We start from the raw sequence: 24,695 nt of genomic DNA on the forward strand, positions 1-24,695 counted from the left end.
ATGAGTTAAACAATCTTTGGCATTTTTGTCTTGTCTTGTGGCGTCTTGTGGCGTCTTGTGGCGTCTTGTGGCGTCTTGTGGCGTCTTGTCGCGTCTTGTCGCGCCGCATCTGTCGTGTCGCGTCTTCTTTTATTGTGTCTTGTGGCGTCTTGTGGCGTCTTGTGGCATCTTGTGGCGTCTTGTCGCGCCGCATCTGTCGTGTCGCGTCTTCTTTTATAGTGTCTTGTCGCGTCTTGTCGCATCTTGTCGCGTCTTGTCGCATCTTGTCGCGTCTTGGCGCGTCTTGGCGCATCTTGGTGCATCTTGGCGCATCTTGGCACATCTTGTCGTGTCGTGTCGTGTCTTGTCTTGTCTTGTCGTGACCGTGTCTTGTCGTGTCGTGTCTTGGCGCGTCTTGGCGCGTCTTGGCGCGTCTTGGCGCGTCTTGGCGCGTCTTGGCGCGTCGTGTCTCGTCGTGTCACGTCTTGTCTCGTCATGTCTTGTCGTGTCTTGTCATGTCTTGTCGTGTCTTATCTGAATTTCCTGAATTTCCCAAAATGACAACTTTATTTTGTTTTGTTTCTTTCTCATAATATTAAGACTCTCTGAATATTTTGACACGGTTCTTTAAAAATATGATTTTCTTTTTTTTATTTTCCAACTATTTCAACTTTCTTCATGTAAATGTTCTTCTCATAATATTATGACTTTATTCCCATTATATTTCGACAATATTCCCATATTTTTAGGGGCGCTGTGATCAATCGGCCACTGATCAATATCAGCCATTTTCTGTAAAAAAAAAAAAAAAAAACTGTGCTGATAAACGGCTTTCAAAGCTGATGAGAAAAACCTGCTGCGTCACGTCACCAACAAAATGATGAATGTCACCCTGAGCTTGACACAGGCATTGCTTGCTTTTAAAACAAACTATGCGGTTAGCTAGGAGCTCATTTTGGTCCCACGGAGAAGTCATGAGTGGATATCATGTTCCTAGCGTAAGTACAAGTTTTTCTAGTCTGGCTGAACAATTTTGCTCTCTCCCAACACTACAATCTTTGTGTGGTGGTGCTATCACACGGCTCTAGAGTATTTGCTGCAACTCTTTTTATTATACATGTTGAATTATAGAATGACAAATGAACAAAAGAGCTTAAAGTCGATGGCCGCGCTGTTTGAGTGGAGATGTGCAGGTCAATGAAATGTTGCCAGGCATAAATAAAACACAACTAGGTTTCTATTTAATGAAGATATTTATTTATATTGCTTTATTCTGTTCATTTTCTCACCTTAAACTAAAAAATTAATTATGGAACAATTTATTTCCCATGTATTTGTATTCATCCAAAACAAGCATCAAATGAAATGGTACAAAAATCGTTTGACACAAATAAAGGGAAAAAAAGTTATTATTATTTTTTTATAATTAGCTATTTGCCAGGCGCACTTGGAACTGGCCAAGCACTCATAACATCAGAAATAAATTGGAAAATATGCAGTTAACCTAATTTTACCCAACATTAGAACTAATATTACAACATTTAAAAAAATGTTTAATGTTACATTTTTTTCTTTATTTTTATTGCTAAAATTACAGCTTTTTTTTTCTTGCTTCTTTTTAAATTTTCCAACAAAATTTTCTCTTCTTAATGCTGACTTTATTCCCGCAATATTTTGATGTTTTTTTCCATTATATTATAAGTTTTATCCCATTCTAATTCATTAATTCATTCATTTTCTACCACTTATCTTCACAAGGGTCTCCTGCACGCTCACCACTCGCCCACCGTGCGGGCCCCAATTCTAATTTTCATCCTAAATTGATTACTTTAGTTAGTTAGTTTTGTTTGTTTCCCATAATATTAGAACTTCATACTGTATTTCCATGCATCCAATCAGGACTCAGGGAACACTGTACTTACATTACTTCAAGGAATCTTTTTCTCTGTTTTGGCGCCGCCCAGATCACCAAAGCGCTAATGTAAACACAACTTGATCCATTGATCCATTTCACTTGTAATTCACCCTGGTCATTTTCAACTGAATGGATGCTATTCTGTGTGAAGTGGAAATGCTTGCTGGGTGACTGAGAATGATGTAAGACAGGACCATACCAGTTTGGGGAGGCAGGGTTGACTGGAGCTATATTAAGAAGGACGTCGTAGCTGTGAGAAGGGTTGACATCATGTCCTCGCTCGCTAATGAAGCCAAGATGCCGCCGGTATGTAACGACTTTTGTTTACTCGAAGGCACACTAGCGGATCCTTCTTATTTGGTATTGCATATTGAATTTCCTTGTTAATACATATCTTTTTCTCATAAGATTTATTTGAAAGTAATTTCTACTCATGTTGAAGAGGAAAATAGAGATGAGATTCTAACTTTATTATAGTATCTTAAAGACAAGACAATTGTAAATAGTATCTTGTGGTAAATTGACCACAGAAGGCGGAAATGTTGCGTAAAAAAGAGTGGAAAAAGGCACCGCTCTGTTGTTTTTTATTTAAAAAAGCTCCAGGGCTTCATGCATGCCTCATGACTCCGCCCATCAATAGAGGCCGTGCCCCCCCGAGCACAAACCGACACGCAAACAAGTAACAGGAGATACCAAATGCAAATACTTTCTTTTTTCCCTCCTATTAGTACGTCTTTTTTGTAGAAATTACCTTTTTAGTAAAATATTATACTGTATTTTTACCACTTACTTAATACTTAAAATATTAGTATTATATTAATATTAATATCATTTTTTCTGGATTTTCAAACACTGGTACAACTTACAAATGAACTTCTTCAGTGTAATACTACGCTACATATTGTAGTACAGCGGTGTCCACATGCTGTTACATACAGTATATTATCAGAATAATAATACAATAATATATTTTAATATATATATTATTAGCACCAACTTCACTCTTTGCTCTTTTGTGTTATTTTTTAAAAAGTACATGTTTCTTTTTCATAAATCTTCTTTTCATGATGCTATGTCTGGGCCGCGAGATCGGGGAAGACCTGGGTTCCGAGTAGTCCGGTTTCCTCCCACATTCCCAAAACATTAGCTTAACATTAGCATGTTAGCTTCATCGGTGACTCCAAATATGAGTGGGAATGGTTGTGTGTCTGTAAGTGTCTTGTGATTGGCTGGTGACCAGAAGTCAGCTGGGATAGGCTCCAGCATACCCCTGCAACACTAATGAGGATAACCGGCATAGAAAATGGGTGGAATATTTTGTCATAATTTCTATAATATTATGACTTTATTTGCTTTTTCCCAAACCTAATATTTAAAAAAATGATATTTTTGGTCATTTTTGGTCATAATATTACCATCCATCCATCCATCCATCCATCCATACATACACCCATCCATCCATACATACATACATGCATACATACATGCATACATACACCATCCATCCCAGCCATCCATACATACATACATACACCCATCCATCCATACATACAAACATACATACATACATACATACATACATACATACATACATACATACATACATACATACATACATACATACATACATACATACATACATGCATGCATACATACACCATCCATCCCATCCATCCATCCATCATCCATCCATACATACATACATACATACATACATACATACATACATACATACATACATACATACATACATACATACATACATACATACATACATACATACATACATACATACATGCATACATGCATACATGCATACATACACCATCCATCCCACCCACCAATCCATACATACATACATACACCCATCCATACATACATACATACATACATACATACATACATACATACATACATACATACATACATACATACATACATACATACATACATACATACATACATACATACATACATACATACATACACCATCCATCCCACCCATCCATACATACATACATACATACACCCATCCATCCATACATACATACATACATACACCCATCCATCCATCCATACATACATACATACATACATACATACATGCATGCATGCATGCATGCATGCATACATACATACATACATACATACATACATACATACATACATACATACATACATACATACATGCATACATGCATACATACATACATGCATGCATATGTACATACACCATCCATCCCATCCATCCATCCATCCATCCATCCATCCATCCATCCATCTATCCATCCATCCATCCATACATCCATCCATACATCCATACATCCATACATCCATACATCCATCCATCCATCCATCCATACATACATACATACATACATACATACATACATACATACATACATACATACATACATACATACATACATACATACATACAAACATACATACAAACATACATACATACATACATACATACATACATACATACATACATACATACATACATACATACATACATACATACATACATACATACATACATACATACATACATACATACATACATACATACATACATACATACATACATACATACATGCATCCATCCATCCACTTCCTCTTACCCAAGGTCAGGTTATGGGGGCAGCTGCCCAAGCTACTTTGGCTAGCTACTTTGATCCCAAGTCGTTCCCAGGCCAGCTGAGAGACATAGTCTCTCCAACGTGTCCTGGGTCTTCCTCGTGGCCTCCTATTGGTCGGAGGCCCCCTGAACACATCCCCGGGTTTTTGTTTTTGCTGTTCTTGTTGCAGTTCTTTTCGTTTTCTTGTTTAAATTATATTTTTAGAATGGGCCACAGGTCTAGATAGCAAATGGCTCGCGCACCACACTTTGGACCCCACCGCAGTATGTTAACATATATATTGTATATATAGCACGTATCTGGTGAAAATGACTCATTTTTTCTGCTAATAAAAGATTTAGATGGAGATATGATGACTTCCTGCAACCGCGGGGTAAAAGCATGGTAAAAGCAAAAAGCCAAAAAAAACCCCAAAATGCATTTCTCCATTTTGGGGCGCTGACCATTTATTACATCATGTTGATGTGCCTCCACACTTCCTGTGCACAAGAAAAGGAGCGTGGCAGCACGTTTGTTGGGTGCAGCTGAAGTCAGATGTAAAGATGTTGAAAGGGCTAAACCACTTCCTTGAAGTGGGCTAGCCTACTTTTGGCTGAACATGCCCGCGGTTCCCGTCAAGCTGCTGACAACAGGGGAGGACAAGAAGGACGGTGCCGGCCTCTCAGGTCACAACCATCCTCGTTGTCATCCTCATCAGGTCAGTGCGACGGCGCTTCTGCTTGGTCTGTTTTGGGGTACGGTAGGGACGAGAGGGACGGTCGTCAGCACGGCTGCGACGACACGGTGGCGCCGCTGCCAACATCCATCTCTCGCCACATCCTGTTTTTAGAGTCGCAAATATTATCTCTTCATTTTGGCAAATCACACCTTTTGTCTTGTCCTGTTAGCACTTCCAGTAAAATGAAAACTGTATTTTTCTAACACTTGCATCATTTTGTTGTGTACAAACGCAGCACTTTTATTTACTATAAATTATTATTTTAGTTTATAATATTATGAACTTATTTTCTAAATATTTTTACTTGATGATGTTTTTCTCGTTGTATTATACATTTCATATTAGAGAGTTGATTTATTCCAGCTACCACAGAGGAAAATACACAATAAACAACAAGTGTTATTATTATTATTATATTAATACTATTATTATTACATAGTTATTATTAATTCTTAAATGTTATGACTTGATGGTGTGCTATTACAATCCATTCATAGCAAAGTTACAAAGTTAAAACCTTGTGATTTCATTTTCATAATATTGTCATTTATTCCTCTTTGTTTGGATATTATGGTTTGTCGCTTTCTGCTTGGCGTGCCGGCCTCCGATAAGCAAAAAGTGTCAACTTTTTTTTTCTTCATATTTAGCAACAGGCTGACACTTTTATGATTTAAGGCCTTGCATAAAAATATCTCCTCCTGCACAAAGAAGGCAGTAATGAGATGACACATTACAGGCAGTTTTACTATCTATCACCTTGGGAACACAAAAAAAAGAGAGTTGTGGCAGCGGTTGTCAACTGGTGGCTTGTGGGCCAAATGTGACCCAGCATACGCTACCTATCCGGCACCCAGAAATCTGTCAATTCATGACAGATTTCAGTCAAAACGTCATAAAATGAGAATTTCTTTGTCATGTTTTTCTTTGTCCTTGAACGCCTCGTGTCCTGCACGAGTCAAGTCAGAGTTCCTTCTTTGTGTGTACTGTGTTGCGCAAAAGACCGGTCCTGTGGTTCTTTCCGAGCGTGTGCAATTTAAACACGCATCTTTGTGATTTCTCATTTCCTCCGGCGGGTCCACTAACAACTCAACTCCAGGAGCAGCGGCGGGAAACAAACCACATTGCCTGCAGATTACGAAACAATTGCTGCAACTTGAAGCAACTTGTATTGCAGTCAAAACCAGCTACCCTCATCCCTCGTTTATCACCGTTACTTGGATCCCTTACTTTGAATATCGACTCACATGGTAGCATTGACAGAGTTCCTCTTTTTCACTTCCTGGTAGCATAGAAAACCCGTTTTACCACCTGCTTTTAACATTATTAGAGCCCTCTAGACATGACATAGCACCCCTATATTCACATTTACACTCCTATTACCCAATATGGTGGAAATAATAAGACAGAATATATCTACTCACATGATAGCATTGGCAGAGGTCTTCTTTTTTCACTTCCTGGTAGCATAGAAAATGTGTTTTACCACCTGCTAAATACAGCTTTTAACATTATTGGAGCCCTCTAGACATGACATAGCACCCCTATACTCATAGTTACACTCCTATTACCCAATATAGTGGAAATAATAAGACAGAATATATCGACTCACATGATAGCATTGGCAGAGTTCCTCTTTTTCACTTCCTGATAGCATAGAAAACCTGTTTTAGCACGTGCTAAATACAGCTTTTAACATTATTAGAGCTTTCTAGACATGACATAGCACCCCTATACTCACCTTTACACTCCTTTCACCTAATAAAGTGGGCATACGAGAAAGTAAGACAGAATATAGCACATGGTAGCATTGGCAGAGTTCCTCTTTTTTTACTTCCTGGTAGCATAGAAAATCTGTTTTACCACCTGCTAAATACAGCTTTTAACATTATTAGAGCCCTCTAGACATGACATAGCACCCCTATACTCATATTTACACTCCTATTACCCAATAAAGTGGACATATGAGAAAGTAAGAATAGCACATGGTAGCATTGGCAGAGTTCCTCTTTTCCCCTTCCCGATGGCATAGAAAACCTGTTTTAGCACCTGCTAAATACAGCTTTTAATATTATTAGAGCCCTCTAGACATGACATAGCACCCCTATATTCACATTTACACTCCTATTACTCAATATAGTTGAAGTAATAAGACAGAATATATCTACTCACATGATAGCATTGGCAGAGTTCCTCTTTTTCACTTCCTGGTAGCATAGAAAATGTGTTTTACCACCTGCTAAATACAGCTTTTAACATTATTAGAGCTTTCTAGACATGACATAGCACCCCTATATTCACATTTACACTCCTATTACTCAATATAGTGGAAATAATAAGACAGAATATATCGACTCACATGATAGCATTGGCAGAGTTCCTCTTTTTCACTTCCTGATAGCATAGAAAACCTGTTTTAGCACGTGCTAAATACAGCTTTTAACATTATTAGAGCTTTCTAGACATGACATAGCACCCCTATACTCACCTTTACACTCCTTTCACCTAATAAAGTGGGCATACGAGAAAGTAAGACAGAATATAGCACATGGTAGCATTGGCAGAGTTCCTCTTTTTTTACTTCCTGGTAGCATAGAAAATCTGTTTTACCACCTGCTAAATACAGCTTTTAACATTATTAGAGCCCTCTAGACATGACATAGCACCCCTATACTCATATTTACACTCCTATTACCCAATAAAGTGGACATATGAGAAAGTAAGAATAGCACATGGTAGCATTGGCAGAGTTCCTCTTTTCCCCTTCCCGATGGCATAGAAAACCTGTTTTAGCACCTGCTAAATACAGCTTTTAATATTATTAGAGCCCTCTAGACATGACATAGCACCCCTATATTCACATTTACACTCCTATTACTCAATATAGTTGAAGTAATAAGACAGAATATATCTACTCACATGATAGCATTGGCAGAGTTCCTCTTTTTCACTTCCTGGTAGCATAGAAAATGTGTTTTACCACCTGCTAAATACAGCTTTTAACATTATTAGAGCTTTCTAGACATGACATAGCACCCCTATATTCACATTTACACTCCTATTACTCAATATAGTGGAAATAATAAGACAGAATATATCTACTCACATGATAGCATTGACAGAGTTCCTCTTTATCACTTCCTGGTAGCATAGAAAACCTGTTTTAGCACCTGCTAAATACAGCTTTTAACATTATTAGAGCTTTCTAGACATGACATAGCACCCCTATACTCACCTTTACACTCCTATTACCCAACAAAGTGGACAAACGAGAAAGTAAGACAGAATATAGCACATGGTAGCATTGGCAGAGTTCCTCTTTTTCACTTCCTGATAGCATAGAAAAATGACATGACATAGCACCCCTATACTCACCTTTACACTCCTATTACCCAATAAAGTGGACATAATAAGATGGAATATATATCTGCATTGGCAGAGTTCGATAACGGCAGAGGCTGTTGACGGGGGGGAGCAAACGGATGACTTGATCACTGGGCCAACAGGCTTTTATTGCAGGTGGACATCACTTCCTGTCCACCGCTCACTCTGCTCCTTTAGGAACACATTTCTCTCAACACACCAGCACAAATCTCATGTGTAATCTTTGTCTACTATATTCGGTAATATGAATTTAAAGTTACCTACCGCCCTCCATTTTGTTTCATGCTAAAAAGCACTCCAACTTTTCCAGGCGACCTTCTCCAAATGTTTGATTGCCTTCTTGCAGGAGTGCAGTGATACCAAAAAGGGCCTAACTCCTTCCATGAAGAAGTATCTCCTCCTCTCCGTCATCTGCATCCTCATGTTGTGTCTTAACGTCTGGCTGAGGGCACCCCGATCCCCGGCGGCTTCCATCACCGTCCTGCTGTGGTACTGGCCCTTTGGCATCCCAGAGGACCTCCACGGGGACCTGTGCTGGGACCTCTACCGCATCCCAGGCTGCAGAGTCGTGGCGAAGAGGTCTTTGTTTTCAGAGGCGGACGTGGTGGTGTTCCACAACCGAGAGCTGATGACCAGACAGGAGAAACTGCCAATGGAGCTCCCCAGGCCGCCGGGCCAGAGGTGGGCTTGGCTGTCCCTGGAGTCCCCTGCCAACAATGGAGACCTGAGGAGGTTTGCGGGTGTCTTCAACCTCACCATGAGCTACAGGAGGGATGCAGATGTTAGCGTACCATACGGTAAGCTTCTACCACGAGAACCTGAAGATGTAGTGGAGGACATCAAACAGAATAAAACCGATCTGGTCTGCTGGGTGGTCAGCAACTACAGGAGTTCCCACACAAGAAGCAAAGTGTACCAAGAACTTAGCGCTGTCGTCCCCGTGAAGGTCTACGGAAGCTGGTCGAAAAATCCCCTTGCGTCTGAAGACCTTCTTCCCACCCTCTCTCGCTGCTACTTCTACTTGGCCTTCGAGAACTCCCTCTCCAAAGATTACATCACCGAGAAGCTGTGGAAGAACGCTTACCAATCCGGGGTGGTTCCGGTCGTCCTGGGACCGCCTGTGAAGAATTACGAAGCTGTGGCGGCGCCTCACTCTTTCATCCACGTCGACGAGTTTGCTTCGATAAAAGAGCTGGGAGAGCATCTGCAGAAGTTGGCAGGCGACGCCGAGCGCTATGGCGAGTATCTGCGATGGAGGAGCGAGTGGAAGGTGAAGCAGTACGATGGCTGGCGGCATCGGGCGTGTCAGATCTGTACGCAGTACCGCAGCTTCCCTCAGCACAAGGTCTACGCTGACCTGGCAGCCTGGGATGGCACGGCTGCTACCTGAGCCTGCAAAGTACACAAGAACTCAGGAGGGACCTCTAAAATCCAACATTAGCCACCAGGAAGCATTTGTCCATCGTGACAAAAGATGTCCACTGTTGTAGAACTACCAAATCATTCTAGTTTTACATGCAGAAAACAATGTGAAAACAATTAGTTTGCCAGATGAATGAGCCTTACAGGATACTGTAGTATTGTTATTGTTATCAACCAAGTACTGTGACGTGTGTTGTTGGATGTGTTTGATCCAAGATGGCTGAATAAACATATTGTCGGTCCACATCTTTATCAATACCACAGGATTCAATAGTTTGGTACAGGTAGAATTGTACAATAATATACAATAATAATAATATAATAATATTCATTCATTCATTTTCTGCCGCTTTTTCCTCACGAGGGTCGCGGGGGTGCTGGAGCCTATCCCAGCTGTCTTCGGGCGAGAGGCGGGGTACACCCTGGACTGGTGGCCAGCCAATCACAGGGCACATATAGACAAACAACCATTCACACTCACATTCATACCTATGGACAATTTGGAGTCACCAATTAACCTAGCATGTTTTTGGAATGTGGGAGGAAACCGGAGTACCCGGAGAAAACCCACGCATGCACGGGGAGAACATGCAAACTCCACACAGAGATGGCCGAGGGTGGAATTGAACCCTGGTCTCCTAGCTGTGGGGTCTGCGCGCTAACCACTAGACCGCCGTGCCGCCACTATTATATATTATATATTATATATTATATATTATATATTATATATTATATATTATATATTATATATTATATATTATATATTATATATTATATATTATATATTATATATTATATATTATATATTATATATTATATATTATATATTATATATTATATATTATATATTATATATTATATATTATATATTATATATTAGACCAGTCCAGGGTGTACACCGTCTCTTGCCCGAAGACAGCTGGGATAGGCTCCAGCACCCCCGCGACCCTCGTGAGGATAAGCGGTAGAAAATGAATGAATGAATGAATGAATGAATATATTATATATTATATATTAGACCAGTCCAGGGTGTACCCCACCTCTCCCCGAAGACAGCTGGTATAGGCTCCAGCACCCCCGCGACCCTCGTGAGGAAAAAGCGGTAGAAAATGAATGAATGAATATTATATATTATATTATATATTATGTTAAATATATTATATTAAATATATTATATTGACTGGACTGGACTGGAACAATATGAAGAAGGATGTCATCGCTGTGAGAACAGTAGACATCATGTCCTCCCTTATGACTGAAGACAAGACCCTGCTGGTATGTAATGACTTTCTTGTTAATAAATATGTTTTCTTGTAACAATTGTTTTAAAATTATGACAATCAGCAAACAGACACAATTGAATAATATTATATATATATACAATTTAAAAAAATTATGGGTGTATTTTATGATCAATTCGTTAATTAGAATTCTTTATTTAGTATTTTTTGTTTAACTTAATGCAACTTAATTTAACGGGCGGCACGGCGATCGAGTGGTTAGCGCGCAGACCTCACAGCTAGGAGACCAGGGTTCAATTCCACCCTCGGCCATCTCTGTGTGGAGTTTGCATGTTCTCCCCGTGCATGCGTGGGTTTTCTCCGGGTACTCCGATTTCCCCCCACATTCCAAAAACTTGTAACTCCAAATTGTCCATAGGTATGAATGTGAGTGTGAATGGTTGTTTGTCTATATGTGCCCTGTGATTGACTGGCCACCAGTCCAGGGTGTACGCCGCCTCTCGCCCAAAAGACAGCTGGGATAGGCTCCAGCACCCCCGCGACCCTCGTGAGGAAAAACCGGTAGAAAATAAACGAATGAATGAATGAATGAACTTAATTTAACCTTTCTTATTATATCTATACATGTTTTTTTTCTTTTTTCTCTCTCTTTCTCTCACCAATATAGCACAATTATGTGACTCTGTGCTATTCGTTTTTTTTTCCTCTCTTATTTTTTTCTTTTACACATTCAACCTGTCTTCTGTTAGTATAGATTCCACTTCTCCTGTTGACCGTCCTATGTCTCTGTATTGCTTCACCTTTTCATCTATGATTGTAAATATCCACCTTATATGATTAACCCAGTTGTAGATACACACTTAATGTTTGCAAAAAAAAAAAAATTAAAAATAACGACTTTATCGGCAAGCGTTTGAATCCGGCCCACCAGTTGCTTTCTAAGTATTTCAACTTTTAACAAAACAAACTGGCCACATGACTTGCAAGTCGGATGTCTTATTTAGTAAACAAACAACCAAACTGCAAAATTAAATGACATAGTTTGATGTGGTCTGATGTTCAAAGTGGACATTAGAACATACAGCTGATAGTATGACACTTTTACAGATAAAATTAGACAAATTATAAGCATAAAATAGTGTGTGTGTGTTAAATATATGTTCTGGTCCCCGGACAATTTTGTTAACTCAATTCGGCCCACGAGTCAAAATACTTGCCCACCCCTGACCGAGATTATGACTTTATCACATTCAATTTTGAGATAGCATGATAAAAATGCAGCAGCTCAGGTCGAGCAGAATAAAGGGTAATTTACGACGATCCCTTGCTTTCTTTCATTGATATTCCAGTGATGACGTTTATTAAGTTTATTAAGTTCATGCTGATTGTTGCTGAATTTAATTTGTGGAATTTTTTGATTTTCATATTACAAATTTATGCTACTAAAGTGTAGTTATTTTCCTATAATAATATTATTAATATTATAATATAAATATTAATATCATATGAATATTATAATAATATTACCATTTTATTCTCGGAATTTTTCTTTTTTTTAATTTCCATTTTCACTTCATTCCCATAATATTTTGCCTTTATTCTTATAACATTATAACTTTGTTAAAATGTTTGTTTTACTCTTATTATATTTAGAAAATCAATAAATCAATATTATTTATTTATCGACAGGTACTAGGTTCAGCCTCCGGAGTTTGTTTTTTTTGTGGATCTCTTTTGTTTTTGGAGGCACAATTTCTTATGTATGCCTCTCATTCTTAGGAATGTTGTGTTTAAAATAAAAAATGCATACAGTGTCATAATGATCTTTTAGTGCTCTGTCCATCAGGTTTGTTTGTCCAAGAACTGAGAGTAAACTAAGTGTGCATATCTGGAACATCTAGGCCCGCCCCAGCCTGAGGCGTCAGCCTGACTTGGACCGGCAGAGCGGGGTCCTAATCAGTACAGCTGAGGTGGATAAACCTGCTTTTCGTTCAGGTTTTTAACTAATAAACGCACTCCTTTGTTGCCTTCGATGTAAACAATGCTTTGTGTCCGTAGCCACGTATACATGGACCCAAATATTCCAATTGCATAAACGGAAAAATGTAACCTTTGTATACACCTCATTCCGAAGGAAAAGTGCCAATCCGAATGAACATATAATTGGATTCCCAAGGGTGGAATATTCCTTTCCCCAATCCGATTGAGGTATCTTGTACCCGCTCAAACGGAAAGTTGTCAGGGTGCGTTCTTTTTCGTGGTGTTTTTCTTCTTCTGTTGTTTATTGGCGGTTGGCAAACAGCTTTCAATGTGCATTACCGCCATCTGTGGAACAGAATCTAAACCAGGGGTCTCAAACTCAATTTACCTGGGGGCCACTGGAGCTAGGGTCTGGGCGAGGCTGGGCCGCATCAGGTTTTCCAAAAAAAAAAAAAAAAACACATTTATTAGAAACAGAAAAATGAATAAACTTTGCTTTGGTTCCGATTTTCTACAAGAAAAACTCTGATAAAACATTCCACTGTTCTCAAATATCTTACTTTTTATTTTTCTACACAAAATAAGAATAAGATAAGAATAAATAAAATCAATCAATCAGTAATGAATAAATAAATATAATAATAATAATAATAAAACAGCAAATAATAAAAACTTAAGAAACCACATATAGTTGGTGGGTAGACAAATTATTTTTTTCAGATTAAAATGAACAAAGCATTATTAGAGCCCTGTAGACATGACAAAACACGACTATAGTCACATTTATACTCTTTTTATTTACAACATATTGCGCAACTGCAGGGTCTTGAGACACATGCTAACTTGCAAACTAGAGAGCTAGCGACCTAAACGGTAGCCTCCAAGTTATTTCCTTTAAACTTAAAAAGCCAAAAACTTACCACTTCCACACGGATAGGGAGGATAACTATTAACAGTTATTTAACCTTTAACATGAACATTAATCAAACGTAATAATTTTTTCTGGGTACATGATACCATACAGCATCCATATCAAACTTGCGCGGGCCGCACTAACATTAAACTTTCATATCAAGGCGGGGGCCTCAAACTAGTGTCCTGCAGGCCACCTTTGGCCCGCGGGCCGCGTGTTTGAGACCCCTGATCTAAACCCTTCTATACTTTATTCATAAAAAGAAAATATATATCTATATAAAATACGTCCCCAGTTTAATTATAAAATTAGCAAGATTGAATTTGTTCTTTCAGCGCATGCTCAGATATGACGTAACACGCAGCTCCAGACGTTCTTTGCTTTTAAAAATGGAGGCGAGCAATCGGCACTGGACTGCGGCGGAAAGTTTGTTTTTGATCCAAACTAAATTTCAAGACTGGGCGAACGAAAAACTGGCAATACGGAGTTATTCCAACAAGTGGAAGAAAAACTCGGGGAAGTCAGCATCACGTGATGTTGATGTTTACGTTTTACTGGGCATGCCCCATTGACTATTCTGTTTGATTATAGCGGCACATGTAGATAGTTCCATTTTGGTCTGGTCTGACCACAGAACCTTCTCCCAGTCACTTTGTGTATCTTTGAGGTGATCATTGTCGTACTTTAGGCCGGCCTCCACATGTGGCATCTGAAGCAGGGTACCTTTTGGCACGGCATTATTTGAATCCATTCTGGTGCAAAGTATTGCCAATTGTTTTCCTGATGACTTCCTCGCACCCGTTGCTATTTGTGTGTTATGTTCCTGCAAGACTGGACACAGGGCTCACTGACTCAAGTAAGGACTCACCTTCCTTTCAGGGATCACTGCAGCACTCAAAGCATGGGCTGCCTCCACTTGCGTCTTCTCCTCCACATTGGCGGCTACCTCCTCCACCAGGCCCGCCGTCCTGGCCGTCCTCTCGAGGGGTTGTGTCATGGGCTCTATTGGGCCCGCCATCCAGGCCGCCCTCCTGAGTGGGCCTGCCATTCTCACCGCCCAAGCCCTTCTGGCTCCGTGGGGCTTGTCGTCTCGGCCGGCCTCCGGAGAGGTCTGGCCAGTGACCCAACACCGGTCCTCCCACCTCCCATCCCTCTTTGACCTTGGATGTTTTTTGGACGTCTGTGAGCCGTCCTTGAGGGGGGGAGTACTGTCGCGATTCGTGAGTTGGCCTGTTGGAAAAGCTAGTTTCCGCTTCTATGCCTTAGTTCCTGTTTTATGCTCTTATTTTGGTAGTGTTTCCAGTGTGTCCTGGGTTGTTTCCGCCAGCTTTGCTTTTTCGTTTTTCACTCACAGCAAGGGGGGAGTACTGTCGCGATCCTTGAGTTAGCCTGTGGGAAAAGTTAGTTTCCGCTTCTATGCATTAGTTCCTGTTTTATGCTCTTATTTTGGTAGTGTTTCCAGTGTGTCCTGGGTTGTTTCCGCCGGCTTTGCTTTTTCGTTTTTCACTCACAGCAGGGGGGGAGTACTGTCGCGATCCGTGAGTTAGCCTGTGGGAAAAGTTCGTTTCCGCTTCTATGGCTTAGTTCCTGTTTTATGCTCTTATTTTGGTAGTGTTTCCAGTGTGTCCTGGGTTGTTTCCGCCAGTTTTGCTTTTTCGTTTTTCACTCACAGCAAGGGGGAGTACTGTCGCGATCCTTGAGTTAGCCTGTGGGAAAAGTTAGTTTCCGCTTCTATGCCTTAGTTCCTGTTTTATGCTCTTATTTTGGTAGTGTTTCCAGTGTGTCCTGGGTTGTTTCCGCCGGCTTTGCTTTTTCGTTTTTCACTCGCACCTGTTGCTGTTTGTGTTGTCCTTCTATTTAGTTCAGGTGCGTGCATCCCAGCTTGTCGTTGTGTTGTTTGCCTTAGCTTGCCACGCTACTGCAACTGTCTGAGTTGGTGTCCTGCTGCTTTTTATCAGCCATAATCATTCAAAGTAATCATAATGATTTTATCTGCAAATGGTTCCCCTGCACTCTGCATGCTGCAGTCGAATCGTAGCCGAATCGTAACAATGCCTATGGTTAGGGTCATGCATCCAAGCACAACAACCCTTCCAGGTGAACTTTGTTTGACTTTCTCTAATGTTTGAATGTCTTCTTGCAGGAGACCAATGATTCCAAAAAGGATACTCCTGCTTCCCTTAAGAAGTACCTCGTCCTTCTTATTCTTAACGCCTGGCTGAGAGCATCCTGGTCTCAGGCGGCTTTCATCTTCTCCAGCTCCAACCACACCACCCAACTCCAACCCAGCATGACCGTCCTGCTGTGGTACTGGCCGTTCAAACAGGTGGAGGACCTCCGCGGGGACGTGTGCTGGGACCTCTACCGCATCCCACGCTGCAGAGTCGTGGTAGAGAGGTCTTTGTTTTCAAAGGCAGACGTGGTGGTGTTCCACAACCAAGAGCTTAAGACTAAATGGGAGAAACTGCCAATGAAGCTCCCCAGGCCGCCGGGCCAGAGGTGGGCTTGGCTGTCCCTGGAGTCCCCTGCCAACAATGGAGATCTGAGGAGGTTTGCGGGTGTTTTCAACCTCACCATGAGCTACAGGAGGGATGCAGATGTCAGCATTCCATACGGTGAGCTTCTACCACGAGGACCTGAAGATGTAGTGGAGGACAACCTACAGAATAAAACCGATCTGGTCTGCTGGGTGGTCAGCAACTTCAGGCTTTCCCACACAAGAACCAAAGTGTACCAAGAACTCACAAAGGTCATCCCTGTGAAGGTCTACGGAAGACTGACCACCCCCCTCAAGCCGAAAGACCTTCTTCCCACCCTCTCTCGCTGCTACTTCTACTTGGCCTTCGAAAACTCCCTCTCCAAAGATTACATCACCGAGAAGCTGTGGAGGAACGCTTACCAATCCGGGGCGGTTCCGGTGGTCCTGGGAGCGCCGTTGCAAGATTACAAAGCTGTGGCGCCTCCTCACTCTTTCATCCACGTTGACGAGTTTGCTTCGGTGAAAGAGCTGGCAGAGTATCTGCACAATCTGGCGGGCGACCCCGAGCGCTATGGCGAGTATCTGCGATGGAAGACAGACTGGAAGGCAAAGTCGTACGAGAGCTGGAGGTGGGTACTGTGTCAGGTCTGCGCGCAGTACCACAGCTTCCCTCAGCACAAGGTCTACGCTGACCTGGCAACCTGGCAAGCCAAGGCTACGGTCTGAGCTTGCAGCGTACACAGGAACACAGGAGGAACCTCTGGAGTCCATCGTTAGCATCCAGGAAATATTTGTTCCTCGTCACAAAAAATGTGTAATGTGGGCGCTCCCATTGTTTTCACACCACGATAACTGTACGTTACTGAAATATTGTGTTAAATAATAATAACTTGTAATATAATCATTTTCCCTCGTTAGAAATATTTGGTGTGGTTTGTTCGCCGTGTGCCACTGGAAATAAAGTATTCTTCTAGTTGAAGTTTAAGTTGGGACTTCTCGGGGAGAGCAAAAAGGAGTTAGTTGCAGTAATCAACATGAGAGACAGCGAGGGGAGGGAGAGACCATGGGGAGCTGTCCATGGTGAGGTTGAAACTGCAGACTTTGGAAAGTAATGCTTTTTATTTCCGAGAGCCAGGCATTGAGAGAGGAGGGAGGGAGTATGAAGTGGTAGAGCTGGGTGTCGTCAGCAAAGCGGTGGAACTGGATAATAAACCCGGGAAAGGAGCCAGATGATGTAAAGAAGGGGCCCCAGAACAGAGCCCTGAGGCACACCTGTAGTGACAGTGGAGAGGTTGGACTTGAAAAACTTGAGCTGTATGAACTTGGCACAATCTGTGGGACGTGCGGTCTGTGGGATATGAGTGAAACCGGTCAATGGGACGATGGGGGGGGGGGGTGAGATGGGGCCAAATGCAGCAGACTAGATGCAGATCCAGATGCGGACTAAGTCAGAGTCGGCAGCGGTGAGATGGTCATTGGTGGTTTTGAGGAGGTGCTATGAAACCAGACTGGAAAGGTCCATAGAGGGAGTGATGTGTTCAGTCAAGGTGCCCTTGGGAGGTGACAGTTTTGTCAACGATTGAATCGAAGGAAAGTTAGAAATAAGATGAAGGTTATTGTAGTTATTTTGGTCTGAACCAGCATTTTTCCAAATGGGCTTAACAGCTGCTGGTACAATTCCAGTGGAAAGTGGAGCATAAATGGTAGAGATGAGAGGAAGCGAGGAGGAAAGGCAGGATTTGACTAAGATTGTGGGGAAAGGATCAAGCTGACAGGTGGAGGACTTTATTCTGGGAAATTTTCTTCTCATTATATTTTGACATTATTTCTATACTATTATAACTCCCCCCCCCCCCCCCCCCCCCCCATTTCCAAAAATTGCAATCCTTTGTGTGAAGTGGAAATGCTTGCTGGTTGGCTGAGAATGATGTAAGACAGGTTCATGGGACAGGTACTGGGAAGGAAGGGTTGACTGGAATGATATGAATAAGGATGTCGTCGCTGTGAGAACAGTAGCCACCATGTCCTCGCTTACCAATAAAGCCAAGACCCTGCTGGTATGTAACGACTTTTATTTCTAGTAGATGAAAATAATCCTTCTCATCTGACACACTGAATTTTCTTGTTAATCATATTTTTCTTGTAAAATGTATTTGAAAATAATTGCTACCTTATACGAGATTATGACTTTGTTACAGTGCAATTTGGAATCCACAAAGTGTGGAGACAAAAAGCATGAGTAAAATGCAGTGACTTGAATTAATGCTCACGCAGAATAATCCGACAATGATCATGCGACTAACAAAAGACATCAATCAACTCTTGATGAAAAAAAATACAGCACGGCCAAAAGGGCAGCTAGCCAGACACAACAGAAGGCAGAAGTTAAGAGTATAACGTAAAAAGAGAAAAGCAAGAGTGGTCATGGGGCAAAACACACAAAAATAGCTCTCCCTCGAACCAAAGAAAAAAAACACTAACTGCTCCAAGGCGTCAGGCGTGTCTCATTATGCCCTCCAGCATAAAGCAGCACATCAACAAGGGACGCCGTAGCGTGTAACATGCAATTAGCAAACACTTCAGTACTCCACTTTTGTTAGCACCAGGTATGAAGGAGCCTACTCCACTGGAGTTTGAGCAAATGATGGCTACAGTGTGGACAACATTCTGCCAAACTTCTACAAATGTATGTTAACATTAGTATGCCAACATGCTGACGTTATCAGGCTACCACCTAGCATAATAGTGCTAAGTGTTTATGAATATATATATCTACAAAACTAGCAAAATAAGCTCCAATGCTAACATTAGCATTCCAGCAATGGTAACATGTTAATGTTAGGATGCGAACAACTAGCATGACTGTGCTAAGTGTTATATATTTCTCTACCCATGAAAATAGTTACAAATGTATGTTAACATTAGCATGCCAACATGCTAACAGGCTATCACCTAGCATAATAGTGCTACATGTTTATAATGTATCTATCTACAAAACTAGCAAAAAAGCTCCAAAGCTAATGTTAGCATGCTAGCAATGCTAACATGTTAACATTAGGATTCTAAATACTAGCATGATTGTGCTAAGTGTTATATATTTGTCTACCCATGAAAATAGTTACAAATGTATGTTAACATTAGCATGCCAACATGGAAACGTTATAAGGCTATCACCTAGCATAATAGTGCTACATGTTTATAATGTATCCATCTACAAAACTAGCAAAAACAGCTCCAAAGCTAATGTTAGCATGTTAGCGATGCTAACATGTTAACGTTATGATGCTAAATACTAGCATGATTGTGCCAAGTGTATATATACAAATGTATGTTAACATTAGCATGCCAACATGTTAACGTTATCAGGCTACCACCTAGCATAATAGTGCGAACTGTTTATAAATATATCTATCTACAAAGCTAGCAAAAAAGCTCCAATGCTTATGTTAACATGCTAGCAATGCTAACATGTTAACATTAGGATTCTAACAACTAGCATGATTGTGCTAAGTGTTATATATTTGTCTACCTATGAAAATAGTTACAAATGTATGTTAACATTAGCATGCCAACATGGTAACGTTATAAGGCTATCACCTAGCATAATAGTGCTACATGTTTATAATGTATCTATCTACAAAACTAGCAAAAACAGCTCCAAAGCTAATGTTAGCATGTTAGCGATGCTAACATGTTAACGTTATTATGCTAAATACTAGCATGATTGTGCCAAGTGTATATATACAAATGTATGTTAACATTAGCATGCCAACACCTAGCATAATAGTGCTAAGTGATTATAAATATATCTATCTACAAAACTAGCAAAAAAAGCTCCAATGCTTTAGTTAACATGCTAGCAATGCTAACATGTTAATGTTAGGATGCTAACAACTAGCATACAACAACTAGAGCGGCGGGGTACACCCTGGACTGGTGGCCAGCCAATCACAGGGCACATATAGACAAACAACCATTCACACTCACATTCATACCTATGGACAATTTGGAGTGGCCAATGGGATGAAAGCGGAGTACCCGGACATGCAAACTCCACACAGAGATGCCCAAGTAGAGATCCGAAACCAGGTCTTCCTGATCTCCTGACTGTGCGGCTAACATGCATTAAAAGTTCGGGATTTTGGCCTTCAGGTGAAATTTCAAGATGTAGCTTAAAAGCACTACAACCCTTCCAGGTGACCTTCATTTGACTTTCTCAACGTTTGCATGTCTTCTTGCAGGAGTCCAAAAAGGGTTTTCCTGCTTTCATGAAGAAGTACCTCATCCTCATCATCTTCTGCATAGTGGTTTGTCTTCTTAACGCCTGGCTGAGAGCAACCTGGTCTCCATTGGCTTCCATCTTCTCCAGCTCCAACCACACCACCAAACTCCAACCCAACTTGACCGTCCTGCTGTGGTACTGGCCCTTTGGCATCCCAGAGGACCTCCACGGGGACGTGTGCTGGGACCTCTACCGCATCCCAGGCTGCAGAGTCGTGACGGAAAGGTCTTTGTTTTCAGAGGCGGACGTGGTGGTGTTCCACAACAAAGAACTGGTGATTAAACGGGAGAAACTGCCGATGGAGCTCCCCAGGCCGCCGGGCCAGAGGTGGGCTTGGCTGTCCCTGGAGTCCCCTGCCCTCAACGGAGACGTGAAGGGATTAGGGGGGGTCTTCAACCTCACGGTGAGCTACAGGAGGGATGCAGATGTCAGCATTCCATACGGTGAGCTTCTACCACGAGGACCTGAAGATGTAGTGGAGGACAACCTACAGAATAAAACCGATCTGGTCTGCTGGGTGGTCAGCAACTACAGGCTTTCCCACACAAGAACCAAACTGTGCAAAGAACTCACGACCATCATCCCTTTGAAGGTCTACGGAAGACTCACCACTCCTCTCAAGCCGGAAGAACTTCTTCCCACCCTCTCTCGCTGCTACTTCTACTTGGCTTTCGAGAACTCCCTCTCCAAAGATTACATCACCGAGAAGCTGTGGAGGAATGCTTTTCAATCCGGGGCGGTTCCGGTGGTCCTGGGAGCGCCGTTGCAAGATTACAAAGATGTGGCGCCTCCTCACTCTTTCATCCACGTCGACGAGTTTGCTTCGGTGAAAGAGCTGGCAGAGTATCTGCACAATCTGGCGGGCGACCCCGAGCGCTATGGCGAGTATCTGCGATGGAGGACAGACTGGAAGGCAAAGACTGACGACAGCTATCGCTGGGTACTGTGTCAGGTCTGCGCGCAGTACCACAGCTTCCCTCAGCACAAGGTCTACGCTGACCTGGCAGCCTGGCAAGCCGAGACTACGGTCTGAGCTTGCAGCGTACACAAGAACACAGGAGGAACCTCTGGAGTCCATCGTTAGCATCCAGGAAATATTTGTTCCTCGTCACAAAAAATGTGTAATGTGGGCGCTCCCATTGTTTTCACACCACGATAACTGTACGTTACTGAAATATTGTGTTAAATAATAATAACTTGTAATATAATCATAAAATAAACAGGTGGAGGAGATGCTAGAAGAGTGGAGGTTTGTCCTGGAAAGGAGAGGAATGAAAATTAGCTGCAGCAAGACGGAGTATATGTTTGTGAATGAGGCGGACCCAAGTGGAAGAGTGAGGTTACAGGGAGAAGAGATACAGAAGGCGGAGAATTTGAAGTACCTGGAGTCAACAGTCTAGAAGAATGGAGATTGTGATAAGGAGGTGAAGAAGCGTGTGCAGGCAGGATGGAACAGGTGGAGAAAAGTGTTTAGAAGAGTTTCAGCTAAAATGAAAGGACAGGTATACTTAACTGTGGTGAGACCAGCCATGTTGTTTGGTCTAGAGACAGGAAGCAGAACTGGAGGTAGCAGAGATGAGGATACTGACGTCCACATTGGGAGTGACCAGGATGGATAGGATCAGGAAGGAGTACATCATAGCGACATTACATGTTAGAGGCCTTGGAGATAAAGTCCTTTAGGCCAGACTGAGATGGTTGGGACATGTCCAGAGGAGAGATAGTCAATATATTGGTAGAAGGATGCTGCCAGGTAGGAGGCGTAGATGAAGACCAAAGAGGAGGTTTATGGATCTAGGAGGTGGAGTTGGGTGAGCTTTCAAAGCAGGATATCCGGGACTAGTGTTAAAGGCAGAACGGGAGTCGGCACACAGTCGAGGTGCTAGGACTTTTCCTGATGCCCTGATGGTACTGGGACTAGTATCCTGTGCAGACCAGTTGGCAGACATTTTCTTGTTTGTTCCTTGACTTTGTTTGTTCCTTCTTAATAATTCTAGAACCGTGGCTCCGACTTTTCCGATGATGAAAACATTAGCGAAAATTGCAAAGGGGGAGATCTGTTGTTCAGGAAAATGTGGATCTATTCCAGTTTGCTTTTCCGTCAGGCAAAGGGGGAGTACTGTCGCGATCCTTAAGTTAGCCTGTGGGAAAAGTTGGTGCTGGAAGGAAGCTATACATTCCAGCCTCAGGTGGATGTCGTATATTAAAAAATCTCATCAGAGGTTGTATTTTTATTGTAACCTTTGCAGTTTTATGGAAACCTTTTATTGACTCTGGATGGACTTTTTTTATCGGGTCAAAAGCCTAAAAAGCAGGTGTGTGTGCATCAAAACGGTGCTCCTTTGGCATCCATGTTCATCTGCTACTATAAATTGTTATAAATTGTTATATGTTGGCTATCAGAGCCTTAATTAAACACTTGCTTTACTGTCTATGAACCTTACTTGACATAAAACATAGCAAATATGGGCTGGGGTTATCTAAAGCAGGGGTGGGGTGTCCAAAGGTTTTCCGGCGGGGGCCACATAATGAAAAATGACAGGATGTAACTTTGCCACTTTGATATTTTGTAATGCAACACATGTACTGCATGTAAGAAAGTGCTACACGTATTTTTTAAGTGATTAAGTTTATTATGGGGCGGCACGGCGGTCTAGTGGTTAGCGCGCAGACCTCACAGCTAGGAGACCAGGGTTCAATTCCACCCTCGGCCATCTCTGTGTGGAGTTTGCATGTTCTCCCCGTGCATGCGTGGGTTTTCTCCGGGTACTCTGGTTTCCTCCCACATTCCAAAAACATGCTAGGTTAATTGGCCACTCCTAATTGTCCATAGGTATGAATGTGAGTGTGAATGGTTGTTTGTCTATATGTGCCATGTGATTGGCTGGCCACCAGTCCAGGGTGTACCCCGCCTCTCGCCCGTAGACAGCTGGGATCGGCTCCAGCACCACCGCGACCCTTGTGAGGATAAGCGGTAGAAAATGAATGAATGAATGCAGTTTATTATAATGTTTTTTTTTTGTATTTTCTGGGGATTAATAAAGCATCTCTATTGTAATGTAATCTTATTGCCAGAATCCATGTTTATTGCTTTCTGCCATTTATTGCAGTGCAATGCCACGCCTGTTGGGGCGGAGCCACCTGGACACAAACCTCCTCGACATATTCGGTGCTAGATCATGGCATCGTTGGCTTCCTCATCCTTGCAGCCTGTTCTTGTGTTGCTTTTCATTCTATTCTGGCTTGTACGTATGTCTCATTCTTGCCCTGCAACCTTAGTGTTGGGTTTTTTCCCGCTGTGTTTTTTGTTATTACTCTTATGCTTTTGTCCTGCTAGTTTTTCATGTCTGGATTTTTACCTGTTTAAAAGTTTTGTATTAAATAATTATATTTGACTTCTTGTGTCGTTCTCCGCTTTGGGATCCAGACCCGACCTTAGCCGATTCTTAACACTAATTTCCTCAGAACTTTTGGAGTTTATTCTTGTAAAATTGTCACTTTTTCCCCCGTTAGAAATATTTGGTGTGGTTTGTTCGCCGTGTGCCACTGGAAATAAAGTATTCTTCTAGTTGAAGTTTAAGTTGGGACTTCTCGGGGAGAGCAAAAAAGAGTTAGTTGCAGTAATCAACATGAGAGACAGCGAGGGGAGGGAGAGACCATGGGGAGCTGTCCATGGTGAGGTTGAAACTGCAGACTTTGGAAAGTAATGCTTTTTATTTCCGAGAGCCAGGCATTGAGAG

At 41.8% G+C, this 24,695-nt stretch overlaps 3 protein-coding genes across 6 annotated transcripts; all 3 read left to right on the forward strand.

The window, feature by feature from the left end:
• Positions 1-950: 950 nt before the first annotated feature.
• On the forward strand, positions 951-10,333 carry fut7 (fucosyltransferase 7 (alpha (1,3) fucosyltransferase)). 2 transcript variants are annotated; one of them, XM_058057393.1, is made up of 2 exons: positions 951-977; positions 8,985-10,333. In XM_058057393.1, exons 1-2 carry the CDS (start codon positions 954-956, stop codon positions 10,026-10,028), a joined length of 1,068 nt encoding a protein of 355 aa, XP_057913376.1. In that variant the 5' UTR covers positions 951-953; the 3' UTR covers positions 10,029-10,333. The 2 variants fall into 2 exon arrangements, with proteins under 2 accessions (XP_057913376.1, XP_057913375.1); XM_058057392.1 differs by lacking the exon at positions 951-977 and adding an exon at positions 4,995-5,236.
• On the forward strand, positions 2,162-18,039 carry LOC131107400 (alpha-(1,3)-fucosyltransferase 7-like). 2 transcript variants are annotated; one of them, XM_058057395.1, is made up of 2 exons: positions 2,162-2,200; positions 16,338-18,039. In XM_058057395.1, exons 1-2 carry the CDS (start codon positions 2,165-2,167, stop codon positions 17,397-17,399), a joined length of 1,098 nt encoding a protein of 365 aa, XP_057913378.1. In that variant the 5' UTR covers positions 2,162-2,164; the 3' UTR covers positions 17,400-18,039. The 2 variants fall into 2 exon arrangements, with proteins under 2 accessions (XP_057913378.1, XP_057913377.1); XM_058057394.1 differs by lacking the exon at positions 2,162-2,200 and adding an exon at positions 16,121-16,254.
• A 537-nt stretch (positions 18,040-18,576) lies between these two features.
• Positions 18,577-23,207, forward strand: LOC131107398 (alpha-(1,3)-fucosyltransferase 7-like). Of its 2 annotated transcripts, none has more exons than XM_058057390.1 (2): positions 18,577-18,730; positions 20,915-23,207. In XM_058057390.1, exons 1-2 carry the CDS (start codon positions 18,656-18,658, stop codon positions 21,986-21,988), a joined length of 1,149 nt encoding a protein of 382 aa, XP_057913373.1. In that variant the 5' UTR covers positions 18,577-18,655; the 3' UTR covers positions 21,989-23,207. The 2 variants fall into 2 exon arrangements, with proteins under 2 accessions (XP_057913373.1, XP_057913374.1); XM_058057391.1 differs by lacking the exon at positions 18,577-18,730 and adding an exon at positions 20,707-20,825.
• The last annotated feature ends 1,488 nt before the right edge of the window (positions 23,208-24,695 follow it).

The sequence above is a fragment of the Doryrhamphus excisus genome, chromosome 19 (genome assembly GCF_030265055.1).
Source record: "Doryrhamphus excisus isolate RoL2022-K1 chromosome 19, RoL_Dexc_1.0, whole genome shotgun sequence".
Classification (NCBI taxonomy): Eukaryota; Metazoa; Chordata; class Actinopteri; order Syngnathiformes; family Syngnathidae; genus Doryrhamphus; species Doryrhamphus excisus.

Bases quoted from the DNA above. Each gene is read 5' to 3' on its own strand.
- LOC131107398 (XM_058057390.1), top strand. From the start codon at position 18,656: ATGAATAAGGATGTCGTCGCTGTGAGAACAGTAGCCACCATGTCCTCG. The intron at 18,731-20,914 runs GTATGTAACGAC...GTCTTCTTGCAG, and splicing joins ATAAAGCCAAGACCCTGCTG to GAGTCCAAAAAGGGTTTTCC.
- LOC131107400 (XM_058057394.1), top strand. From the start codon at position 16,177: ATGATTTTATCTGCAAATGGTTCCCCTGCACTCTGCATGCTGCAGTCG. The intron at 16,255-16,337 runs GTTAGGGTCATG...GTCTTCTTGCAG, and splicing joins GAATCGTAACAATGCCTATG to GAGACCAATGATTCCAAAAA.
- fut7 (XM_058057392.1), top strand. From the start codon at position 5,138: ATGCCCGCGGTTCCCGTCAAGCTGCTGACAACAGGGGAGGACAAGAAG. The intron at 5,237-8,984 runs GTCAGTGCGACG...GCCTTCTTGCAG, and splicing joins CTCGTTGTCATCCTCATCAG to GAGTGCAGTGATACCAAAAA.